Source organism: Oncorhynchus mykiss, chromosome 8 (assembly GCF_057628025.1).
Source record: "Oncorhynchus mykiss isolate SJ-2025 chromosome 8, ASM5762802v1, whole genome shotgun sequence".
Lineage (NCBI taxonomy): Eukaryota > Metazoa > Chordata > Actinopteri > Salmoniformes > Salmonidae > Oncorhynchus > Oncorhynchus mykiss.
The window spans coordinates 78,407,501-78,433,284 of NC_143029.1; the positions used below are offsets into that span (position 1 = coordinate 78,407,501).

At 43.9% G+C, this 25,784-nt stretch overlaps 1 protein-coding gene across 5 annotated transcripts in view; it reads left to right on the forward strand.

The window, feature by feature from the left end:
• The window catches only part of LOC110530656 (ephrin type-A receptor 3), a 200,992-nt gene that overhangs the window by 30,106 nt on the left and 145,102 nt on the right, over positions 1 to 25,784 (forward strand). For all 5 annotated transcript variants that reach the window (XM_036986284.2, XM_036986283.2, XM_036986291.2 and 2 more), the window contains exon 2: positions 16,026 to 16,090. In XM_036986284.2, coding sequence (XP_036842179.2) covers positions 16,026 to 16,090 — 65 coding nt within the window. The remainder of the gene's footprint in view (positions 1 to 16,025; positions 16,091 to 25,784) is intronic.

A 25,784-nucleotide genomic window follows, 5' to 3' on the forward strand; every position in this document is an offset into this window, starting at 1 on the left:
GAGAGGAGAGAGACAGTGAGGAGTGGGATAGAGAGGAGAGAGACAGAGAGGAGTGAGATATAGAGGAGAGAGACAGAGAGGAGTGAGATAGAGAGGAGTGGGATAGAGAGGAGTGAGATAGAGAGGAGTGGGATAGAGAGGTTAGAGACAGAGAAGACTGAGATAGAGAGGAGAGAGACAGAGAGGAGAGAGACAGCGAGGAGTGAGAGAGAGGAGTGAGACTGTGAGATAGAGTGGAGAGAGACAGTGAGGCGTGGGATAGAGAGGAGAGAGACAGAGAGGAGTGAGATAGAGAGGAGAGAGACAGCGAGATAGAGAGGAGAGAGACCATGATGGGGTGAGATAGAGAGGAGAGAGACAGTGAGGAGTGATATAGAGAGGAGAGAGACAGTGAGATAGAGAGGAGAGAGACAGTGAGGAGTGAGATAGAGAGGAGAGGGACATTGAGGAGTGATATAGAGAGGAGAGAGACAGTGAGATAGAGAGGAGAGAGACAGTGAGGAGTGAGCTAGAGAGAGACAGTGAGAGTGAGATAGAGAGAGACAGTGAGGAGTGATATAGACAGAGGAGTGAGATCAAGAGAGACAGTGAGGAGTGAGATAGAGAGGAGAGAGACATTGAGGAGTGATATAGAGAGGAGAGAGACAGTGAGATAGAGAGACAGTGCGGAGTGAGATCGAGAGAGACAGTGAGGAGTGAGATAGAGAGAGACAGTGAGGAGTGATATAGACAGAGGAGTGAGATCAAGAGAGACAGTGAGGAGTGATATAGACAGAGGAGTGAGATAGAGAGAGGCAGTGAGGAGTGAGAGAGAGACAGTGAGAGTAGGAAAGAGAGAGACAGTGAGGAGTGAGATCGAGAGAGACAGTGAGGAGTGATATAGGGAGGAGAGAGACAGTGAGATAGAGAGGAGAGAGACAGTGAGATAGAGAGGAGAGAGACAGTGAGATCGAGAGGAGAGAGACAGTGAGATAGAGAGGAGAGAGACAGTGATGAGTGAGATAGAGAGGAGAGAGACAGTGAGATAGAGAGGAGAGAGAGTGAGATGGAGAGAGACAGTGAGATAGAGAGGAGAGAGACATTGAGGCGTGAGATAGAGAGGAGAGAGACAGTGAGATAGAGAGGAGAGAGACAGTGAGGCGTGAGATAGAGAGGAGAGAGACAGTGAGATAGAGAGGAGAGAGACAGTGATGAGTGAGATAGAGAGGAGAGAGAGTGAGATAGAGAGGCGAGAGACAGTGAGGCGTGAGATAGAGATACAGGGAGGAGTGTGATAAAGTGGAGCGAGACAGATGAGTTAGATAGATAGAGACAGAGGAGTGGGATAGAGAGAGACAGAGAGTAGTCATTGTTAAAACACTGTATATATATATAATATGACATTTGTAATGTCTTTACTGTTTTGAAACCTCTGTATATGTAATGTTTACTGTCAATTTTTGTTGTTTTTCACTTTATATATTCACTTTGTATGTTGTCTACCTCACTTGCTTTGGCAATGTTAACACATGTTTCCCATGCCAATAAAGCCCTTGAATTGAATTGAATTGAATTGAGAGACAGTGAGGAGTGAGATAGAAAGAGACAGAGAGGAGTGAGATAGGAGATAAACGGAGGAGTGAGATAGAGAGAGACAGAGAGAGGAGAGCGACAGAGAGGAGTGAGATATCATCCTGGAATATCCAGGGCCTGAGGTCATCTGCCTTTGGCCTAAAGAGCAGGAACCCGGACTTTACCAAAGAAATCGGTAATACAGACATTGTCATCCTGCAAGAAACCTGGTATAGAGGAGACGGACCCACTGGTTGCCCTCTAGGTTACAGAGAGCTGGTAGTCCCATCCACCAAACTACCAGGTGTGAAACAGGGAAGGGACTCAGGGGGTATGCTAATTTGGTGTAGAGCAGACCTAACTCACTCCATTAAATTAATCAAAACAGGAACATTCTACATTTGGCTAGAAATTCAAAAGGAAATTATCCTAACAGAGAAAAATGTTCTCCTGTGTGCTACCTATATCCCCCCACTAGAATCCCCATATTTTAATGAAGACAGCTTCTCCATCCTGGAGGGGGAAATCAATCATTTCCAGGCCCAGGGACATGTACTAGTCTGTGGCGACCTAAATGCCAGAACCGGACAAGAACCTGACACCTTCAGCACACAAGGGGACAAACACCTGCCTGGAGGTGACAGCATTCCCTCCCACATATGCCCCCCTAGGCACACATATGACAACATAACCAACAAAAACGGGTCACAATTCCTGCAGCTCTGTCGCACGCAGGGTATGTACATAGTCAACGGTAGGCTTCGAGGGGACTCCTATGGTAGGTACACCTATAGCTCATCTCTTGGCAGTAGTACTGTAGACTACTTTATCACTGACCTCAACCCAGAGTCTCTCAGAGCGTTCACAGTCAGCCCACTGACACCCCTATCAGACCACAGCAAAATCACAGTCTACTTAAACAGAGCAATACTCAATCATGAGGCATCAAAGCCAAAGGAACTGAGTAACATTAACCTTTCTGATCTCCCCATCCCGGATCCGGGATCGTGAATACAGACTCAAGCTCATTACCATAACGCAACGTTAACTATTCATGAAAATCGCAAATGAAATGAAATAAATATGCTAGCTCTCAAGCTTAGCCTTTTGTTAACAACACTGTCATCTCAGATTTTCAAAATATGCTTCTCAACCATTGCAAAACAAGCATTTGTGTAACAGTATTGATGGCTAACGTAGCATTTAGCATTAGCATTCAGCTGGCAACATTTACACAAAAAAACAGAAAAGCATTCAAATAAAATCATTTACCTTTGAAGAACTTCAGATGTTTTCAATGAGGAGACTCTCAGATAGCAAATGTTCAGTTTTTCCTGAAAGATTATTTGTTTAGGACAAATCGCTCCGTTTTCTGCGTCACGTTTAGCTATGAAAAAACCCCTGTATCCAGGATTGTGTAAATCTATCAGCAAGCTCATTAGCATAACACAACGTTAACTATTCATGAAAATCGCAAATGAAATGAAATAAATATGCCATCTCTCAAGCTTAGCCTTTTGTAAACAACACTGTCATCTCAGATTTTCAAAATATGCTTCTCAACCATAGGAAAACAATCATTTGTGTAAAAGTAGCTAGCTAGCGTTAGCATTTAGCGTTAGCATTTAGCGTTAGCATCCAGCACGCAACATTTCAACAAAAACATAAAAGCCTTCAAATAAAATAATTTACCTTTGAAGAACTTCTGATGTTTTCAATGAGGATACTCTCAGTTAGATAGCAGATGCTCAGTTTTTCCAAAAAGATTCTTTGTGTATTAGAAATAGCTCCGTTTTATACATCACATTTGGCTACCAAAAAAAATCAGAAAATTCAGTCCTCAAAACGCGAACTTTTTTCCAAATTAACTCCATAATATCGACTGAAAACATGGCAAACGTTGTTTAGAATCAATCATCAAGGTGTTTTTCACATATCTCTTCATTGATACATTGTTCTTGGACACATGGTTTCTCCCCTATATCAAATGGAAAAGTACGAGCAGCTGGCAATTGCGCACCGAATTCCACGCAGGACACCAGGCGGACACTTGGAAAATGTAGTCTCTTATGGTCAATCTTCCAATGATATGCCTACAAATACGTCACAATGCTGCTAAGACCTTGGGCGAACGACAGAAAATGTAGGCTCATTCCTTGCGCCATCACAGCCATATAAGGAGACAATGGAAAACAGAGCTTCAGAAATTCTGCTAATTCCTGGTTGATGCATCATCTTGGTTTCGCCTGTAGAATGAGTTCTGGGGCACTTACAGACAAAATCTTTGCAGATTCTGAAACTTCAGAGTGTTTTCTTTCCAAAACTGTCAAGAATATGCATAGTCGAGCATCTTTTCGTGACAAAATATCGCGCTTAAAACGGGAACGTTTTTTATCCAAAAATGAAATAGCGCCCCTAGAGATCTAACAGGTTAAGAAATGCTATAGATGGAAGGAATGCAGTTTGGAAAACTACCAAAAAACAATTAGGCAACAACAAATTCAATCCCTTTTAGACAATTTCCTGGGTTAAACGTTCCACTGTAATAGTGAAGGTGTAAACTTGGCAGTAGAAAATCTTAACAGTATATTTGACCTCTCAGCTTCCCTATCAAATCTAAAAATCTCAAATAGAAAACCGAAGAAAATTAACAATAATGACAAATGGTTTGATGAAGAATGCAAAAATCTAAGAAATAAATTGAGAAACCTGTCCAACCAAAAACATAGAGACCTGGAAAACCTGAGTCTACGCCTTCACTATGGTGAATCACTAAAACAATACAGAAATACACTACGGAAAAAGAAGGAACAGCATGTCAGAAATCAGCTCAATGCAATTGAAGAATCCATAGACTCTAACCACTTCTGGGAAAATTGGAAAACACTAAACAAACAACAACACGAAGAATTATCTATCCAAAATGGAGATGTATGGGTAAACCACTTCTCCAATCGTTTTGGCTCTATAACAAAGAATAAAGAGCAAAAACATATACATGATCAAATACAGACCTTAGAATCAACTATTAAAGACTACCAGAACCCACTGGATTCTCCAATTACATTGAATGAGTTACAGGACAAAATAAAAACCCTCCAACCCAAAAAGGCCTGTGGTGTTGATGGTATCCTCAATGAAATGATCAAATATACAGACAACAAATTCCAATTGGCTATACTAAAACTCTTTAACATCATCCTTTGCTCTGGCATCTTCCCCAATATTTGGAACCAAGGACTGATCACCCCAATCCACAAAAGTGGAGAAAAATTTGACCCCAATAACTACTGTGGAATATGTGTCAACAGTAACCTTGGGAAAATCCTCTGCATTATTATTAACAGCAGACTCGTACATTTCCTCAATGAAAACAATGTACTGAGCAAATGTCAAATTGGCTTTTTACCAAATTACCGTACAACAGACCATGTATTCACCCTGCACACCCTAATTGACAACCAAACAAACCAAAACAAAGGCAAAGTCTTCTCATGCTTTGTTGATTTCAAAAAAGCCTTCGACTCAATCTGGCATGAGGGTCTGCTATACAAACTGATGGAAAGTGGTGTTGGGGGTAAAACATACGACATTATAAAATCCATGTACACAAACAACAAGTGTGCGGTTAAAATGGGCAAAAAACACACACATTTCTTCACACAGGGTCGTGGGGTTAGACAGGGATGCAGCTTAAGCCCCACCCTCTTCAACATATATATCAACGAATTGGCGCGGGCACTAGAAAAGTCTGCAGCACCCGGCCTCCCCCTGCTAGAATCCGAAGTCAAATGTCTGCTGTTTGCTGATGATCTGGTGCTTCTGTCACCAACCAAGGAGAGCCTACAGCAGCACCTAGATCTTATGCACAGATTCTGTCAGACCTGGGCCCTGACAGTAAATCTCAGTAAGACCAAAATAATGGTGTTCCAAAAAAGGTCCAGTCACCAGGACCACAAATACAAATTCCATCTAGACACTGTTGCCCTAGAGCACACAAAAAACTATACATACCTTGGCCTAAACATCAGCGCCACAGGTAACTTCCACAAAGCTGTGAACGATCTGAGAGACAAGGCAAGAAGGGCATTCTATGCCATCAAAAGAAACATAAATTTCAACATACCAATTAGGATTTGGCTAAAAATACTTGAATCAGTCATAGAGCCCATTGGTTCTATGATAGAGAGTAGAGAGACAGTGAGGAGTGAGATGGAGAGGAGAGAGACAGAGATGAGTGAGATTGGAGAGAGACAGGGAGGTGTCAGATGAGAGAGACAGGAGGAGTGAGATAATAGGAGAGAGACAGGGAGGTGTGAGATAGAGAGAGACAGGGATGAGTGAGATAGAGAGAGACAGGAAGGAGTGAGATGGAGAGGAGAGAGACAGAGAGGAGTGAGATAGAGAGGAGCGAGACAGTTGAGGAGTGAGATAGGAGAGAGACAGGCAGGAGTGAGATAGGAGAGAGACAGGAAGGAGTGAGATGGAGAGGAGAGAGACAGCGAGGAGTGAGATAGAGAGAGAGACAGGGAGGAGTGAGATAGAGAGATACAACCCATATTTATGCTTATTTATTTTATCTTTTGTCCTTTACCATTTGTACATTGTTAATACACTGTATATATATATATATATATATATATAATATGACATTTGTAATGTCTTTATTGTTTTGAAACTTCTGTATGTGTAATGTTTACTGTTAATTTGTATTGTTTATTTCACTTTATATATTCACTTCATATATTATCTACCTCACTTGCTTTGGCAATGTTAACACATGTTTCCCATGCCAATAAAGCCCTTGAATTGAATTGAATTGAATAGACAGAGATAGACAGATACAGAGAGGAGTGAGATAGAGAGATACAGAGAGGAGTGAGATAGAGAGAGACCGTAAGGAGTGAGATAGAAAGAGATAGGAGTGAGATAGAAAGAGAGACAGGGCGGAGTGAGATAGAGAGAGACAGAGAGGAGTGAGATAGAGAGGAGCGAGACAGATGAGTGAGAGAGAGAGACAGAGGAGTGAGATAAAGAGAGACAGTGAGGAGTGAGATAGAGAGAGACAGTGGAGTGAGATAGAGAGAGACAGAGAGGAGTGTGATAGGAGAGAGACAGGAAGGAGTGAGATAAGAGAGAGACAGGGAGGAGGGAGATAGAGACAGACAGAAGAGTGAGATTGAGAGAGACAGAGAGGAGCAAAATAGGAGAGAGACAGCAAGGAGTGAGATAGAGAGGAGAGAGACAGTGATGAGTGAGATAGAGAGGAGAGAGACAGTGAGGCGTGGGATAGAGAGACAGGGAGGTGTGCGATAGAGAGAAACAGGGAGGAGTGAGATAGAGAGAGACAGGGAGGAGTGAGATAGTATAGAGACAGGGAGGAGTGCGATAGAGAGAGACAGGGATGAGTGAGATAGGAGAGAGACAGGGAGCAGTGAGAGAGAGAGAGATAGGGAGGAGTGAGATAGAGAGGAGTGAGACAGTGATAAGTGAGATAGAGAATACAGAGACAGTGAGGAGTGAGATGGAGAGAGACAGAGATGAGTGAGATTGGAGAGAGACAGGGAGGTGTCAGATGAGAGAGACAGGAGGAGTGAGATAATAGGAGAGAGACAGGGAGGTGTGAGATAGAGAGAGACAGGGAGGAGTGAGATAGAGAGAGACAGGGAGGAGTGAGATAGGAGAGAGACAGGAAGGAGTGAGATGGAGAGGAGGGAGACAGAGAGGAGTGAGATAGAGAGGAGCGAGACAGTTGAGGAGTGAGATAGGAGAGAGACAGGCAAGAGTGAGATAGGAGAGAGACAGGAAGGAGTGAGATGGAGAGGAGAGAGACAGCGAGGAGTGAGATAGAGAGAGACAGGGAGGAATGAGATAGGAGAGAGACAGGCAGGAGTGAGATAGGAGAGAGACATGGAGGAGTGAGATAGAAGAGAGACAGGGAGGAGTGAGATAGGAGAGAGACAGGGATTAGTGAGATAGGAAAGAGACAGGGAGGAGTGAGATAGAGACAGACAGAGGAGTGAGATTGAGAGAGACAGAGAGGAGCAAAATAGGAGAGAGACAGCAAGGAGTGAGATAGAGAGGAGAGAGACAGTGATGAGTGAGATAGAGAGGAGAGAGACAGTGAGATAGAGAGGAGAGAGACAGTGAGGAGTGAGATGGGGAGAGAGACGGAGAGGAGTGAGATAAAGAGGAGCGAGACAGATGAGTCAGAGGAGTGGGATAGGAGTGGGATAGAGAGACAAAGAGTAGTCAGATAGAGAGAGACAGAGAGGAGTGAGATAGGAGAGAGACAGGGAGGTGTGAGAGAGAGACAGGAGGAGTGAGATAGGAGAGAGACAGGGAGGAGTGAGATAGGAGAGAGACAGGGAGGAGTGAGATAGAGAGGAGCGAGACAGGAAGGAGTGAGATTGGAGAGAGACAGGGAGGAGTGAGATAGAGAGAGACAGAGGAGTGAGATAGAGAGACAGAGAGGAGTGAAATAGGAGAGAGAGAGTGAGGAGTGAGATAGTAGAGCGACAGGGAGGGATCAGATAGGAGAGAGACAGGAGGAGTGAGATAGGAGAGAGACAGAGAGAGATTTGGAGGAGTGAGATAGGAGAGACACAGGGAGGTGTGAGATAGAGAGAGACAGGGAGAGATATGGAGGAGTGAGATAGGAGAGAGACAGGGAGGTGTGAGATAGAGAGAGACAGGGAGGTGTGAGATAGAGAGAGACAGGGAGGAGTGAGATATGATAGAGACAGGGAGGGGTGTGAGAGAGAGAGACAGGGAGGAGTGAGATAGAGAGGAGAGACACAGTGAGAAGTGAGATAGAGAGGAGAGAGACAGTGAGGAGTGAGATCGAGAGGAGAGAGACAGATGAGAGACAGATCAGTGAGATAGACAGAGAGGAGTGAGATAGAGAGAAATAGAGAGGAGTGAGATAAAGAGAGACAGTGAGGAGTGAGATAGAGAGAGACAGTGAAGTGAGATAGAGAGAGACAGAGAGGAGTGTGATAGGAGAGAGACATGAAGGAGTGAGATAGGAGAGAGACAGGGAGGAGTGAGATAGAGAGAGACAGGGAGGAGTGAGATAGGATAGAGACAGGGAGGAGTGAGATAGGAGAGAGACAGGTAGGAATGAGAGAGAGAGAGATAGGGAGGAGTGAGATAGGAGAGAGACAGGGAGGAGTGAGATAGAGAGGAGAGAGACAGTGAGAAGTGAGATAGAGAGTAGAGAGACAGTGAGGAGTGAGATAGGAAAGAGACAGAGAGGAGTGAGATAGAGAGGAGCGAGACAGGAAGGAGTGAGATTGGAGAGAGACAGGGAGGAGCGAGATAGAGAGAGACAGAGGAGTGAGATAGAGAGAGACAGAGAAGAGTGAAATAGGAGAGAGACAGTGAGGAGTGAGATAGGAGAGAGACAGGGAGGGGTCAGATTGGAGAGAGACAGGAGGAGTGAGATAGGAGAGAGACAGAGAGAGATATGGAGGAGTGAGATAGGAGAGACACAGGGAGGTGTGAGATAGAGAGAGACAGGGAGGGGTCAGATAGGAGAGAGACAGAAGGAGTGAGATAGGAGAGAGACAGAGAGAGATATGGAGGAGTGAGATAGGAGAGAGATAGGAAGGTGTGAGATAGAGAGAGACAGAGAGAAGTGAGATAGAGAGAGACAGGGTGGAGTGAGATATGATAGAGACAGGGAGGAGTGAGATAGAGAGTGACAGGGAGGAGTGAGATAGAGAGAGACAGGGAGGAGTGAGATAGGATAGAGACAGGGAGGAGTGAGATAGGAGAGAGACAGGGAGGAGTGAGAGAGATAGAGATAGGGAGGAGTGAGATGGAGAGGAGAGAGACAGAGGCATGAGATAGAGAGAGACAGAGAGTAGTCAGATAGAGAGATACAGAGGAGTGAGATAGATCGAGACAGTGAGGAGTGAGATAGATCGAGACAGGGAGGAATGAGATAGAGAGAGAGAGTGGAGTGAGATAGAAAGTGACAGCAAGGAGTGAGATAGAGAGAGACAGGGAGGAGTGAGATAGGAGAGAGACATGGAGGAGTGAGATAGGAGAGAGACAGGGAGGAGTGAGAAAGAAGAGAGACAGGGAGGAGTGAGATAGGAGAGAGACAGGGAGGAGTGAGATAGGAAAGAGACAGAGAGGAGTGTGATAGGAGAGAGACAGGAAGGAGTGAGATAGGAGAGAGACGGGGAGGAGTGAGATAGAGAGAGACAGAGGAGTAAGATAGAGAGAGACAGAGAGGAGTGAAATAGGAGAGAGACAGTGAGGAGTGAGATAGGAGAGAGACAGGGAGGGGTCCGATAGGAGAGAGACAGGAGGAGTGAGATAGGAGAGAGACAGAGAGAGATATGGAGGAGTGAGATAGGAGAGAGACAGGGAGGTGTGAGATAGAGAGAGACAGGGAGTAGTGAGATAGAGAGAGACAGGGATGGGTCAGATAGGAGAGAGACAGAAGGAGTGAGATAGGAGAAAGAAATATAGAGGTATGGAGGAGTGAGATAGGAGAGAGACAGGGAGTTGTGAGATAGAGAGAGACAGGGAGACAAGGAGGAGTGAGATATGATAGAGACAGGGAGGAATGAGATAGGAGAGAGACAGGGAGGAGTGAGAGAGAGAGACAGATAGGAGTGAGATAGAGAGGAGAGAGACAGTGAGAAGTGAGATAGAGAGGAGAGAGACAGTGAGGAGTGAGATGGAGAGAAGAGAGACAGAGGAGTGAGATAGAGAGGAGCGAGACAGATGAGTGAGATATATAGAGACAGGCGTGAGATAGAGAGAGACAGAGAGTAGTCAGATAGAGAGAGACAGAGGAGTGAGATAGATTGAGACAGTGAGGAGTGAGATAGAGAGAGACAGTGGAGTGAGATAGAAAGAGACAGCGAGGAGTGTGATACGAGAGAGACACAGAGGAGTGAGATAGTAGTGAGACAGGAGGAGTTAGATAGGAGAGAGACAGAGAGAGACAGGGAGGAATAAGATAGCAGAGAGACAGGGAGGAGTGAGATAAGAGAGTAACAGGAGGAGTGAGATAGGAGAGAGACAGAGAGAAATAGGAGGAGTGAGATAGCGAGGAGTGATACAGAGAGGAGACAGGAGCTTCTGTAGATGGAGGATAATTAAATATTAATGGTTAGCAGTGGTGAGGCTGTGATTAGGGCTGAATGGGTGTTTGGCAGGGACAACACAGTTCACACACCTTGGGAGTAACTGGCTCCATCTGAATACACACTTAGCCTTCTAGCTAGCTCATAGCCTTTCTGTCTTCCTCCCGCTTTTTAATTCTGTTTCTCTCCTCTTATCTTCCTCCCTCTCCCCAGCCTGGTCTCTGAATATCTCTTAATCCTGTTGCTGAGGAGTGGTGAGGGTACGGTGGTGAGGGTACGGAGATGCGATCCTGGGAGAGTCAGAGGCAACATGTATCATATTTATATAATTTAGCTGACGCTCTTATCCAGAGCAACTTACAATATTGAGTGCATCCATTTTCATACTGGTTCCCCGTGGGGATCAAACCCACACCCCTGGCATTGCAAGCAACATGCTCTACCAACTGAACTACATGGGACCTGTTCTATTTAACATGCTGTATGTAAGCACTATCCCGTTGACCTGGCATCATCCCCCAGTTATTTTAGCCTTTAGCCGTACCCTTATCCTACTCCTCCTCTGTTCCTCTGGTGATGTGAAGGTTAATCCAGGTCCTGCAGTGCTTAACTCCACTCTCATTCCACAGGCGCTATCATTTGTTGACTTCTGTAACAGTGAAAGCCTTGGTTTCATGCATGTTAACATTAGAAGCCTGCTCCCTAAGTTTGTTTTATTCACTGCACACTCTGCCAACCCGGATGTCCTGGCCATGTCTGAATCCTGGCTCAGGAAGACCACCAAAACCCCTGAAATTTCCATCCCTAACTATAAAATTTTCCGACAAGATAAAACTGCCAAAGGGAGCGTTGTTGCAATCTACTGCAGAGATAGCCTGCAGAGTTCTGTCTTATTACCCAGGTCTGTACCCAAACAATTCGAGCTTCTACTTTTAAAAATCCACCTTTCCAGAAACAAGTCTCTCACCCTTGCCGCTTGCTATAGACCACCATCTGCCCCCAGCTGTGCCCTGGACACCATTTGTGAATTGTTTACCCCCCATTTATCTTCAGAGTTCGTGCTGCTAGGTGACCTAAACTGGGACATGCTTAACACCCCGGCCATTCTACAATCTAAGCTTGTTGCCTTCAATCTCTCAATAATTATCAATGAGCCCACCAGGTACAACCCCAAGTCCGTAAACACGGGCACCCTCATAGATATCATCCTAACCAAATTGCCCTCCAAATATACCTCTGCTGTTTTCAACCAAGATCTCAGCGATCACTGCCTCATTGCCTGCATCCGTAACGGGTCTGCGGTCAAACGACCTCCACTCATCACTGTCAAACGCTCCCTGAAACACTTCAGTGAGCAGGCCTTCCTAATCGACCTGACCGGGGTATCCTGGAAGGATATTGATCTCATCCTGTCAGTAGAAGATGCCTGGTCATTCTTTAAAAGTGCCTTACTCACCATCTTAAATAAGCACGCCCCATTCAAAAAATGTTGAACCAGGAACAGATATAGCCCTTGGTTCACTCCAGACCTGACTGCCCTTGACCAGCACAAAAACATCCTGTGGTGTTCTTCATTAGCATCGAATAGCCCCTGTGATATGCAACTTTTCGGGGAAGTTAGGAACAAATATACACAGGCAGTTAGGAAAGCTAAGGCTAGCTTTTTCAAGCAGAAATTTGCTTCCTGTAGCACAAACAAAAAAAAGTTCTGTGTCACTGTAAAGTCCATGGAGAATAAGAGCACCTCCTCCCAGCTGCCCACTGCACTGAGGCTAGGAAACACTGTCACCACCGATAAATCCACTATAATTGAACATTTCAATACGCATATTTCTACGGCTGGCCATGCTTTCCACCTGGCTACCACGACCCCGGTCAACAGCCCTGCACTCTCCACAGCAACCCGCCCAAGCCTCCCCATTTCTCCTTCTCCCAAATCCAGATAGCTGATGTTCTTAAAGAACTGAAAAACCTGGACCCCTACAAATCAGCCTGGCTAGACAATCTGGACCCTCTCTTTTTAAAATTATCTGCCGAAATTGTTGCAACCCCTATTACTAGCCTGTTCAATCTCTCTTTCATATCATCTGAGATTCCCAAAGATTGGAAAGCTGCCCCGATCATCCCCCTCTTCAAAGGGGGAGACACTCTAGACCCAAATTGCTATAGACCTATTTCTATCCTACCCTGCCTTTCTAAGGTCTTCGAAAGCCAAGTCAACAAACAGTTTACCAAACATTTCGAATCCCACTTTACCTTCTCTGCTATTCAATCTGGTTTTAGAGCTGGTCAAGTGTGCACCTCAGCCACGCTCAAGGTCCTAAACGATATCATAACCGCCATCGATAAGAGACATTACTGTGCAGCCGTATTCATCGACCTGGCCAAGGCTTTTAACTCTGTCAATCACCACATTCATATTGGCAGACTCAACCGACTTGGTTTCTGAAATGATTGCCTCGCCTGGTTCACCAACTACTTCTCTGAAAGAGTTCAATGTCTCAAATCGGAGGGCCTGTTGTCCGGACCTCTTGCAGTTTCTATGGGCGTGACACAGGGTTCAATTCTCGGGCTAACTCTCTTCTCTGTATACATCAATGATGTCGCTCTTGCTGCTGGTGATTCTCTGATCCACCTCTACGATGACGACACCATTCTGTATACTTCTGGCCCTGCTTTGGACACTTAAGGCTAGGCAGAATACTGCCCCCTTTGGAGGAATTGCGTGCCCATCGTAAACTGAAAAAAAATCTGTCAAAAATTGCTAATATATGCATATAATAATTATTATTGGATAGAAAACACTCTAAAGCTTCTAAAACCGTTGGAATTATGTATGTAAGTATAGCAGAACTCACAGGGCAGGCATTCTTCCAAACTAGTTTTGGGATCATGAAAGTTGGGGCAACTTTGACGTGATCGCCCCCACCCTTCCCAACCAGCTATGGATCTGGGGACACTTCAAATCAAATCAAATCAAATGTTATGTCTATGTCTATGTCTATGTCTTCCACTAGATGTCCTCATTCAGTAGAGCGTTTAATCGTTCAAATCCCGCGAGTTTTGACCCTATGGGAGTGAATTGAGTGAGTGCCGCGAGAAAATACCTGTGCGTTAGGGCGCGAATTGGTCACATCTATTCCTTTGTTCCAGCACTCCGGAGGAGAACTAACAATGACCGGTTGAATTGAAAATTGTTTTGTACGTTTAGAACATCCTAAAGCTTGATTCTGCACTTAGTTTGACCTTTTTAGTCGACATATAATATGTCATTTTGAAGTTTTGATGCGCAACTTTTCCGGACCAGAGGACATTTTGGGTGCATTTCAGCTGATATTGTTAGCAGATGCTAATACAAAGACGCAAGACTTGAAACCAAACAATGTTTTGGGTAAGTATGAACCCTTCCAGTTCATTCTGAACGAAGACCATCAAAGGTAAGGGAATATTTATGCTGAAATTGTGTGTTTCTGTTGACTCCAACATAGCGGAGAAATATTGCTTATATCTGAGCGCCGTCTCAGAATATTGAATAGTGAGCGATTTCTGTAATGTTAAAAAGAAATGTAACAAAGCGATTGCATTAAGAAGCAGTGTATCTTTCTAACTATACAGTATGTAGAACATGCATATTTAGTCAAAGTTTATGATGTCTATTTACGTTATCTTGCGGCGCTACCTATATTTTCTGCGGACATTTTTCAGTATTTTCTGAACATGAATTCAATGTAAATGGACATTTATGGATATAAATGGCATATTATTGAAAAAAAAAATGTACTGTGTAACATGTCCTATTACTGTCATCTGATGAAGATTTTCAAAAGGTTAGTGAATGATTTATTTTTTAATCCTGCTTTTATAATTTTATATTTTCTGGGACAAAATGGCTGCCTCTTGTCTTCGTTTCGGTGGTGGTCTAATATAAATATGTGGTGTGTTTTCGCCGTAAAACATTTAAAAAATCTGACATGCTGGGTAGATGAACAAGGTGTTTATCTTTCATTTGAGATATTGGACTTGTTATTAATGTGTGGAGGTTAAATATTTCTAAGAATATTTTTGCGTTCCATGCGCCACGTTCCAGCTGAACGTGGGAGGGGTCGTTCCCAAAAGGGAATCCTAACCCGTCATCAGGTTAACTAACCTCCAGATGAGCTTCAATGCCATACAACTCTCCTTCCGTGGCCTCCAACTGCTCTTAAATGCAAGTAAAACTAAATGCATTCTCTTCAACCGATCACTGCCGGCACCTGCCCGCCAGTCCAGCATCACTACTCTGGATGGTTCTGACTTAGAATATGTGAACAACTACAAATACCTAGGTGTTTGGCTAGATTGTAAACTCTCCTTCCAGACTCACATTAAGCATCTCCAATCCAAAATTAAATCTAGAATCGGCTTCCTATTTCGCAACAAAGCATCCTTCACTCATGCTGCCAAACATACCCTCGTAAAACTGACCATCCTACCGATCCTCAACTTCGGCGATGTCATCTATAAAATAGTCTCCAACACTCTACTCAACAAACTGGATGCAGTCTATCACAGTGCCATCCGTTTTTTCAACAAAGCTCCATATATCACACACCACTGCGACCTGTACGCTCTCGTTTGCTGGCCATCGCTTCATACTCATCGCCAAACCCACTGGCTGCAGGTCATCTACAAGTCTCTGCTAGGTAAAGCCCCACCTTATCTCAGCTCACTGGTCACCATAGCAGCACCCACCCGTAGCACCCTCTCCAGCAGGTGTATCTCACTGGTCACCCCCAAAGCCAATTCCTCATTTGGCCGCCTTTCCTTCCAGTTCTCTGCTGCCAATGACTGGAACGAACTGCAAAAATCACTGAAGCTGGAGACCCATATCTCCCTCACTAGCTTTAAGCACCAGCTGTCAGAGCAGCTCACAGATCACTGCACCTGTACATAGCCCATCTGTAAATAGCCAACTACCTCATCCCCATCCTGTATTTATTTATTTATCTTGCTCCTTTGCACCCCAGTATCTCTACTTGCACATTCATCTTCTGCACATCTACCATTCCAGTGTCTAATTGCTATATTGTAATTACTTCACCACCATGACCTATTTATTGCCTTACCTCCCTTATCTTACCTCATTTGCACTCACGGTGTATAGATTTTTTTTTCTATTGTATTATTGACTGTATGTTTATTCCATGTGTAACTCTGTGTTGTTGTATGTGTCGAACTGCTGTCCTTTATCTTGGCCAGGTCACAGTACAAACTAGACAACCTAGAAAACCTTTGACCAGACAGTACAGCTGTTCCAATAACCAATTTAACTGCCTGTCCATTTGTTGTGTTAACCTGTCTGTTCTCGCTGTCTCTATCTGTCTGCAGTGACGCTGTTGGACTCCATGTCTGCTCTGGGAGACCTGGGCTGGGAGGCATACCCTGCAGAGGGGGTGAGTAACACTGTGACATCACTTCCTGTCTCATACAGCCATACGGGATCCCTTCAACCCCGATCCCACACACACACACACACACACACACACACACACACACACACACACACACACACACACACACACAGACAGAGAGAGAGAGAGGAAGAGAGAGAAATAGAAAGAAAGAGAGAGAGATGTATGACCAAATATATGACCATATTAGAGACTAATATTTCCCTCAAATTACACAGACCCACAAAGAATTTGAAAACAAATCCAATTTTGATAAACTTACATATCCATTGGGTGAAATACCAGAGTGTGCCATCACAGCAGCAATATTTGTGACCTGTAGCCACAAGAAAAGGGCAACCAGTGAAGAACCAACACCCTTGTTAATACAACCCATATTTATGCTTATTTATTTAGCCTTTTGTACTTTAACTATTTTTACGTCATTACAAAACTCTATATAACCGTAATATGACATTTGAAATGTCTCTATTCCTTTGGAACTTTTGTGAGTGTAATGTTTACTGTTCATTCTATATTATTTATTATCCATTTCACTTGCTTTAGCAATGTAAACATGTGTTTCCCATGCCAATGTGTTTCCCATGCCAACGAAAGCCCTTTGAATTTTGAGAGAGAGAGAGAGAGAGAGAGAGAGTTGACTTCTGTGATTTGGGGAGGGGGTGCATATTGTTATGTAACAATGGTATGTAACACTGACTTTGGGTTGTGTAACAGGCTGTGATTTGGGAGGGGGTGCATATTGTTATGTAACACTGACTTTGGGTTGTGTAACAGGCTGTGATTTGGGGAGGGGGTGCATATTGTTATGTAACACTGGTGTTGGGTTGTGTAACAGGCTGTGATTTGGGGAGGGGGTGCATATTGTTATGTAACACTGACGTTGGGTTGTGTAACAGGCTGTGATTTGGGGAGGGGGTGCATATTGTTATGTAACACTGGCGTTGGGTTGTGTAACAGGCTGTGATTTGGGGAGGGGGTGCATATTGTTACGTAACACTGACGTTGGGTTGTGTAACAGGCTGTGATTTGGGGAGGGGGTGCATATTGTTATGTAACACTGACGTTGGGTTGTGTAACAGGCTGTGATTTGGGGAGGGGGTGCATATTGTTATGTAACACTGACGTTGGGTTGTGTAACAGGCGGTGATTTGGGGAGGGGTGCATATTGTTATGTAACACTGACGTTGGGTTGTGTAACAGGCGGTGATTTGGGGAGGGGGTGCATATTGTTACGTAACACTGGTGTTGGGTTGTGTAACAGGCTGTGATTTGGGGAGGGGGTGCATATTGTTACGTAACACTGACGTTGGGTTGTGTAACAGGCTGTGATTTGGGGAGGGGGTGCATATTGTTACGTAACACTGACGTTGGGTTGTGTGACAGGCTGTGATTTGGGGAGGGGGTGCATATTGTTACGTAACACTGACGTTGGGTTGTGTAACAGGCTGTGATTTGGGGAGGGGGTGCATATTGTTACGTAACACTGGCGTTGGGTTGTGTAACAGGCTGTGATTTGGGGAGGGGGTGCATATTGTTACGTAACACTGACGTTGGGTTGTGTAACAGGCTGTGATTTGGGGAGGGGGTGCATATTGTTACGTAACACTGGTGTTGGGTTGTGTAACAGGCTGTGATTTGGGGAGGGGGTGCATATTGTTACGTAACACTGACGTTGGGTTGTGTAACAGGCTGTGATTTGGGGAGGGGGTGCATATTGTTATGTAACACTGACGTTGGGTTGTGTAACAGGCTGTGATTTGGGGAGGGGGTGCATATTGTTACGTAACACTGACGTTGGGTTGTGTAACAGGCTGTGATTTGGGGAGGGGGTGCATATTGTTACGTAACGCTGACGTTGGGTTGTGTAACAGGCTGTGATTTGGGGAGGGGGTGCATATTGTTATGTAACACTGACGTTGGGTTGTGTAACAGGCTGTGATTTGGGGAGGGGGTGCATATTGTTACGTAACACTGACGTTGGGTTGTGTAACAGGCTGTGATTTGGGGAGGGGGTGCATATTGTTACGTAACACTGGTGTTGGGTTGTGTAACAGGCTGTGATTTGGGGAGGGGGTGCATATTGTTACGTAACACTGGCGTTGGGTTGTGTAACAGGCTGTGATTTGGGGAGGGGGTGCATATTGTTATGTAACACTGGTGTTGGGTTGTGTAACAGGCTGTGATTTGGGGAGGGGGTGCATATTGTTACGTAACACTGACGTTGGGTTGTGTAACAGGCTGTGATTTGGGGAGGGGGTGCATATTGTTACGTAACACTGACGTTGGGTTGTGTAACAGGCTGTGATTTGGGGAGGGGGTGCATATTGTTATGTAACACTGACGTTGGGTTGTGTAACAGGCTGTGATTTGGGGAGGGGGTGCATATTGTTACGTAACATTGGTGTTGGGTTGTGTAACAGGCTGTGATTTGGGGAGGGGGTGCATATTGTTACGTAACACTGACGTTGGGTTGTGTAACAGGCTGTGATTTGGGGAGGGGCTGCATATTGTTATGTATCACTGACGTTGGGTTGTGTAACAGGCTGCTGTGAAGGAAACAACCCAGGGAGTATCAGAATGTCAGAGTCATGCCTCGTTAAAACACAAGATAGTGAATGAATGAATGAATGAATGAAAAGGCATTCGGCAAGAAACGACATAACTGAAGAAACCAGCTGAAGAGAAAGAGAGAGTTGAAATCCAGAGTGTTTCCTTTCTTTAATAAGAGCCAGGTCTGCCTTTCGCAGCCTTTCACAATAACAATGCTCACTGTGTCTGTACAGAGTCAAAGCTTTCCTTCATTTTGGGTCAGTCACAGTGGTCAGGTATTCTTCCATTGTGTACTCTCTGTTAAGGGCTAAATAGCGTTCTAGTTTGCCCTGATTTTTGTTAATTGTTTCCAATGTGTCACGTAATTATCTTTTTGTTTTCTCATTATTTGGTTTGTTCTAATTGTGCTGCTGTCCTTGGGCTCTGTGGGGTCTGTTTGTGTTTGTGAACAGAGTCCCAGGACCAGCTTGCTTAGGGGACTCTTCTCCAGGTTGATCTCTCTGTAGATGATGGCATTATTATGGAAGGTTCGGGAATTGCTTCCTTTTAGGCGGTTGTAGAATTTAATGGCTATTCGCCTTCTTCTTCTCTGCATGCATTATTTGGTGGTGTACGTTGCACACTGATGATATTTTTGCAGAATTCTGCATGCAATGTCTCAATTTGGTGTGTGTCTCATTTTGTGAATTCATGGTTGGTGAGCAGACCCCAGACCTCACAACCATAAAGGGCAATGGGTTCGATAACTGATTCAAGTATTTTTAGCCAGATCCTAATTGGTATGTCATGTTATGTTCCTGTTGATGGCATAAAAGGCCCTTCTTGACTCTCACATCGTAAACAGCTTTGTGGAAGTTACCTATGGTGCTGATGTTTAGGCCAAGGTATGTATAGTTTTTTGTGTGCTCTAAGATCAAATCAAATCTAAAGCAACAGTGTCTAGATGGAATGTGTATTTGTGGTCCTGGCATCTGGACCTTTTATAGAACACCATTATTTTTGTCTTACTGAGATTTACTGTCATGGCCCAGGTCTGACAGAATCTGTGCAGAACATCTAGGTGCTACTGTAGGCCCTCCTTGGTTGGGGACAGAAGCACCAGATTATTAGCAAACAGTAGACATTTGACTTCAGATTCTAGTAGGCTGAGGCCAGTTGCTGCAGACTATTCGAGTGCACTCGGTAATTCATTGATATTTCATGTTTGTGAGAGGGTGGGGCTTAAGATATATACCTGTCTCACCCCATGGCCCTATGGAAAGAAATGTGTGTGTCTTTTTGCCTATTTTAACTGCATACTTGTTGTTTGTGTACATGGATTTTAAAATGTTGTATGTTTTTCCCAAACACAACTTTCTATCAATTTGTATAGCAGGTCCTCATGCCAAATTGAGTCAGACGCTTTTTTTTTTTTTTATTATCCCCTTTTTCTCCCCAATTTCGTGGTATCCAATTATTAGTAGTTACTGTCTTGTCTGATCGCTACAACTCCCGTACGGCTCGGGAGAGATGAATGTCGAGAGCCATGCGTCCTCCGAAACACAACCCAACCAAGCCGCACTGCTGAGTCAGAAGCTTTTTTGAAGTCAACAAAACATGAGAAGTCTCTGCCTTTGTTTGGGCGACGTTCGGCAGTTGACGTCACCGGCTTTCTAGCTACCGCCGATCCATTTTTCATTTTCCATTTGTTCTGTCTTTGTCTTTTACACCTGGCTTCACTCAACCAATTACTTGTTTATTATTTAACCCTCTGACTTGAATATTTTTTATTGTTTACCTTTATTTAACCAGGCAAGTCATGTCTTGTTTGTGAGTTTGTTCTGTTTTGTGGGCTTGTTGCTATGTATTTTTTGTATTTTGAGTAAATTACGCCATTCTGTTGTCCTGCGCCTGACTATCTACACACTCAGGACTATTACAGTTTATTTCTTTGTCAATTAAGGCATGCAAGGTGAATATTTTTTTTTATTTAACCAGGCAAGTCAGTTAAGAACAAATTATTATTTTCAATGACGGCCTAGGAACAGTGGGTTACGACAGATTTGTACCTTGTCAGCTCGGGGGTTTGAACTTGCAACCTTCCGATTACTAGTCCAACGCTCTAACCACTAGGCTACCCGGCCTAGTGGTCCTTCGTACAGTAATTTGGTAAAAAGCCAATTTGACATTTGCTCAGTACATTGTTTTCACTGGGGAAAAGTACAAGTCTGCTGTTAATGATAATGCAGAGGATTTTCCCAAGGTTGCCGAAGACACATATCACACGGTAGTTATTGGGGTCAGATTTGTCTCCACTTTTGTGGATTGGGGTTATCAATCCTTGGTTCCAAATATTGACAAAGATGCCATAGCTGAGGATGATGTTAAAGAGTTTAAGTATAGCCAATTGGAATTTGTGGTGATTATATTTTATAATTTAATTTAGGATATCATCAACAGCATAGGCCTTTTAGGGTTGGAGTGTATGTATTTTGTCCTGTCGTTCATTCAGTGTAATTGGAGAATCCAGTAGGTTCTGGTGGTCTTTAAGAGAAGACACTGCCAACAAAATTAGGTAGAGCTGCACTTCCTAACCTCCTGCCAAATGTATGAGACCATATTAGAGACACATATTTTCCTCAGATTACACAGACCCACAAAGAATTCAAAAATAAACCCAATTTTGATGAAATTCCGCAGTGTGCCATCACAGCAGCAAGATTTGTGACCTGTTACCGCAAGAAAAGGGCACCCAGTGAAGAACAAACACCAATGTAAAAACAACCCACATTTATGTTTATTTATTTTCCCTTGTGTACTTTAACTATTTGCACTTCGCTACAACACTGTATATAGACATAATATGACATTTGAAATGTCTTTATTACTTTGGAACTTGTGTGAGTGTAATATTTACTGTTCATTTCACTTTTGTTTATCCATTTCACTTGCTTTAGCAATGTAAACGTATGTTTCCCATTAAGCCCCTTGAATTGAATTGAATTGAGAGAGAGAGTGAGAGGGATAGAGAAAGAGAGAGAGGGGGATGGAGGGAGGGAAGATGGGAGAGAAAGAGATACACATTTAGAGTTGAATGATGCAAGATAAACACCAAGTTCAATCAAGCACCAGTCATAACCAAACCATTTCCATGCATACATCTTTTCATGGCTTTTCTTTCTTTCAAGAAACAAACGTTTAGGCTGTCACAGAGTCCTACTGGTGGCAGCGACTCTAGGAAACTGAGACATACATTATAGACTTCACTCCCCCTCACTCACTCTCCAGGATAACAGAGGGAAGATCATGGGAAATTAGAACATGCTCATTACAGGAAAGAAGGTGGGGGATAAGGGAGACATTTAACATTTGTCATTTAGCAGACCATCTTATCCACAGCATCGACAGATTTTTCACTTCGTCTGCTCGGCTACCTGCCCTCCGAGAGAGCGAGCGCGCGAGAGAGGGAAGTATAGCTGAGGCACTGAGCAGGAGGAGCAGTATGTAGGTCTCTGGATCTTGTGTTTCATATGAGGGGGATTATTTATTTCAACTCTGACCCCGGGATCTGCAGGCAGGTCACAGAGACAGACATTTCCACCGTTCAGATATGGCCTCGGCTGGATAGCTGTCTCTCGGACTCAATCCACCACCACTTGACCTCCGCTGGTCAGACTTAATATGGCCCACCCAAAGCCAGATGTGTGCCAGAGTCTGGGCAATCCATTTATGTCACACAGCGGGGGCATTTCTGCCGAGGGATAGAAAACAGTTACACACTACCCATATCTTTATTAATTTCTTGGGATCGCCCCCTCCCCTACTCTTTTCTCTCTAACAGACGTTGTTTGAGTTTGATGACCAATTGTATGTAAGTATCTATAACTACCAGATAATTGCGAGGGGAACTTATGTTAAGCCAATAATTGGTTGAACAAAAGCCCTGATCCTACAGTTTTGCCCCACTTCAAAGCAATCGGGTCAGTTTCATTGTGATTGGCCAAGGGATCGGAACAGAATTAATTAGAGGTCAGCCCGAACTGCCATCGCTATAGCAACAGTTTCACTGATTGTGTGTGTGTGATGATTGAGAGAGCGTGTCTAAACCCTCCAAACTATCTAAACAGTTCTCTCTGGTTCACAAAAATAGTATTTTCCTACCAAACACTCATGGGAAAATTGGACAGCATCATCCATATTCATCATTTCAGAATTATTTTGTTTAGATTGAAAGCAAACACTATGTACTGAATACTCAGGGAGAGAAAAGGTGTAGATTCATGCGCAGAGCGCATAGATTTATATTAAGCCTTGTTTATTAAGATGTTTCTTAAGCCTTCTAACAAGGCAGGAATTGTGGTCGCAGGCAGGCAATGGTCAAACACAGGTAGGCAGTCAAAAACAAACAACACCTCAACCATACAAACAGAAAGAACTGAACTAAATAGGGAGCTGATGAGACCAGGTGAGAAACCAACACAGGTGAAATCAATGAACAAAAATGAAAGACAGAACTACGTTCCAGAACACAAAGAAACGGGGCTACGTTCCAGAACACGAAGAAACGGGGCTACGTTCCAGAACACAAAGAAACGGGGCTACGTTCCAGAACACAAAGACACGGGGCTACGTTCCAGAACACAAAGAAACGGGGCTACGTTCCAGAACACAAAGAAACGGGGTTACGTTCCAGAACACAAAGAAACGGGGCTACGTTCCAGAACACAAAGAAACAGGGCTACGTTCCAGAACACAAAGAAACGGGGCTACGTTCCTGAACACAAAGAAACGGGGCTACGTTCCAGAACACAAAGAAACGGGGCTACGTTCCAGAACACAAAGAAACGGGGCTACGTTCCAGAACACAAAGAAACGGGGCTACGTTCCAGAACACAAAGAAACGGGGCTACGTTCAAGAACATAAAGAAACGGGGCTACGTTCCAGAACACAAAGAAACGGGGCTACGTTCCAGAACACAAAGAAACAGGGCTACGTTCCAGAACACAAAGAAACGGGGCTATGTTCCAGAACACAAAGAAACGGGGCTACGTTCCAGAACACAAAGAAACGGGGCTACGTTCCAGAACACAAAGAAACGGGGCTACGTTCCAGAACACAAAGAAATGGGGCTACGTTCCAGAACACAAAGAAATGGTGCTACGTTCGAGAACACAAAGAAACGGGGCTACGTTCCAGAACACAAAGAAATGGGGCTACGTTCCAGAACACAAAGAAATGGGGCTACGTTCCAGAACACAAAGAAATGGGGCTACGTTCGAGAACACAAAGAAACGGGGCTACGTTCAAGAACACAAAGAAAAAGAACACAAGGTTGACTAAAAAAAGAAAAGCAGAACCTTACACACTATCGTGTTTGATTTTCTCATATTTATTGTTGTGGGGGGAGGCTTTTGGAAACAACAGACATAAAACATTGATAAGTATCATTTTATGCTATTGGTTTGTTAGAATCTTACAGGTCCCTATTCTCATTTAACCCAGAACTAAAATCTTGCGTAATTTGGTCAGATGCTCAACACCATTTATGTTTACGTAGTCTGTCCACGAGAGATTAACAGGTCCCTCACATTTCCCCTTAAAATGTCTTATGCTACAGTTCAACATAAAAAAAGCTGTGGAAAGGATATGGTGATTTAGAGTAAAGCAAATGAATCTAAGAAGTGAAGTGAGCAATTCCTTAGGTAGAGGGACTATAAAGAAATCCAAGTGGCCACTAGACCAAATAGTCTGACAATGAACAGATTCCTTCAACTTGAAACAGCTCCATACACAATCAAGGAAGTCTCTATAATCCTCACTCTCAACGTCTGCTCTGAGAGAAATAAACAAAACGTCAGAATGCCCTCCTTATCCCTCAATAACTTTCCCCTTTAACTCCATACTCACTGCTCTATAGAGAACCAGCTGTGTGTGCATCTGTGCAGTGTGTGTGTGTGTTTGTGTGTGCATGCAGCCGTTTGTGTGTGTGTGTGTTTGTGTATGTGCGTATCTCCTCCTGTAATGTTCAACTGGTCCCAGTTTGACACAGGTGGGTCCATTTAGCTGCCACCCGCATCTGAAATTTCCCTAATTCATTCCTCGCTCGCTTTTTCACTCCATCCTCATCTGTCGTTTTATTTTTCTAAATGCTGAAATACAAAGAGAGAGAGAAAAAAAAAGACAAAAGAAAGAGTTGGCCTTGAGTAGAATGCAACAATTTTCTATGTCGCTCAGAGTCGTAACATCATGGTAGTTATACCCTATTCACAGGACATAGAGATTCCCCTGGCCAGGTCAATTGGTCTGTAAAAACAACTGTCCCTACCAATGATATAAACTCAGTGGTAGTCTAGTCCCAGCTGGATAGGATAGGACACAACATGTGTATATCATTGGTAGGGCCAGTTGCTGAATGGCCAGTGGATTTAAAGAAGCTAAGGGGGACTCTGTTTGTTGTAATACTCAAGGCTTTGGGTGAAATGCGTCCAGCTTTTGCCTGCTTGTCGGCCCATCAAGTTAAATGACCCTCAAAATCAGAGCATTGGCTTCCTAGTCACAAACTCCCTCGTCTTTCTCTCTCCTGTCTTCACCTTCCCTCTTTCTACCTTCCTCTTCCATGTCTATTTCCTGTCTCTTTCCTGTCTCTTCCCTGCCTCAAATTGATTCGTCACCCCCCCCGCCCCAACACTCCAGTTTAATATGCATCCAATCCAAGTCAAATGACAGGGAAAGTTTCACAGTTTCACTGACCAGAAAATTACGACTGTGAGATTTACATGCTGAAATGTGATATGTGTTCGTCAATCATTAGTCTTTACAATGAGGTGGTCTGTGCAACTCCTCACCCAAAATGTGATTCAAACTGAGATGGCTCGTTGTGTGTGTGTGTGTTTGTGTGTGTGACTGTGTGTGCATGCATACATAAATGCGCTTGTGTGTATGTGTGTGTGCATGCGCACGTGTGTGTTTTAACCTGGCTGTCGGCTTCCCCTCTTTGGTCTCTGAAACTCTATGAAACCACTCTGGTTTTTTTCCTTTCCTTGAAGGAATAGAAATGTTTTCTTTCTCATGCGAGAAGTGTTCTTACTGCTCTGAGCACGAGTGGAAACAGATCGGCAACAGATGATGGAAGACAAAGTAGCT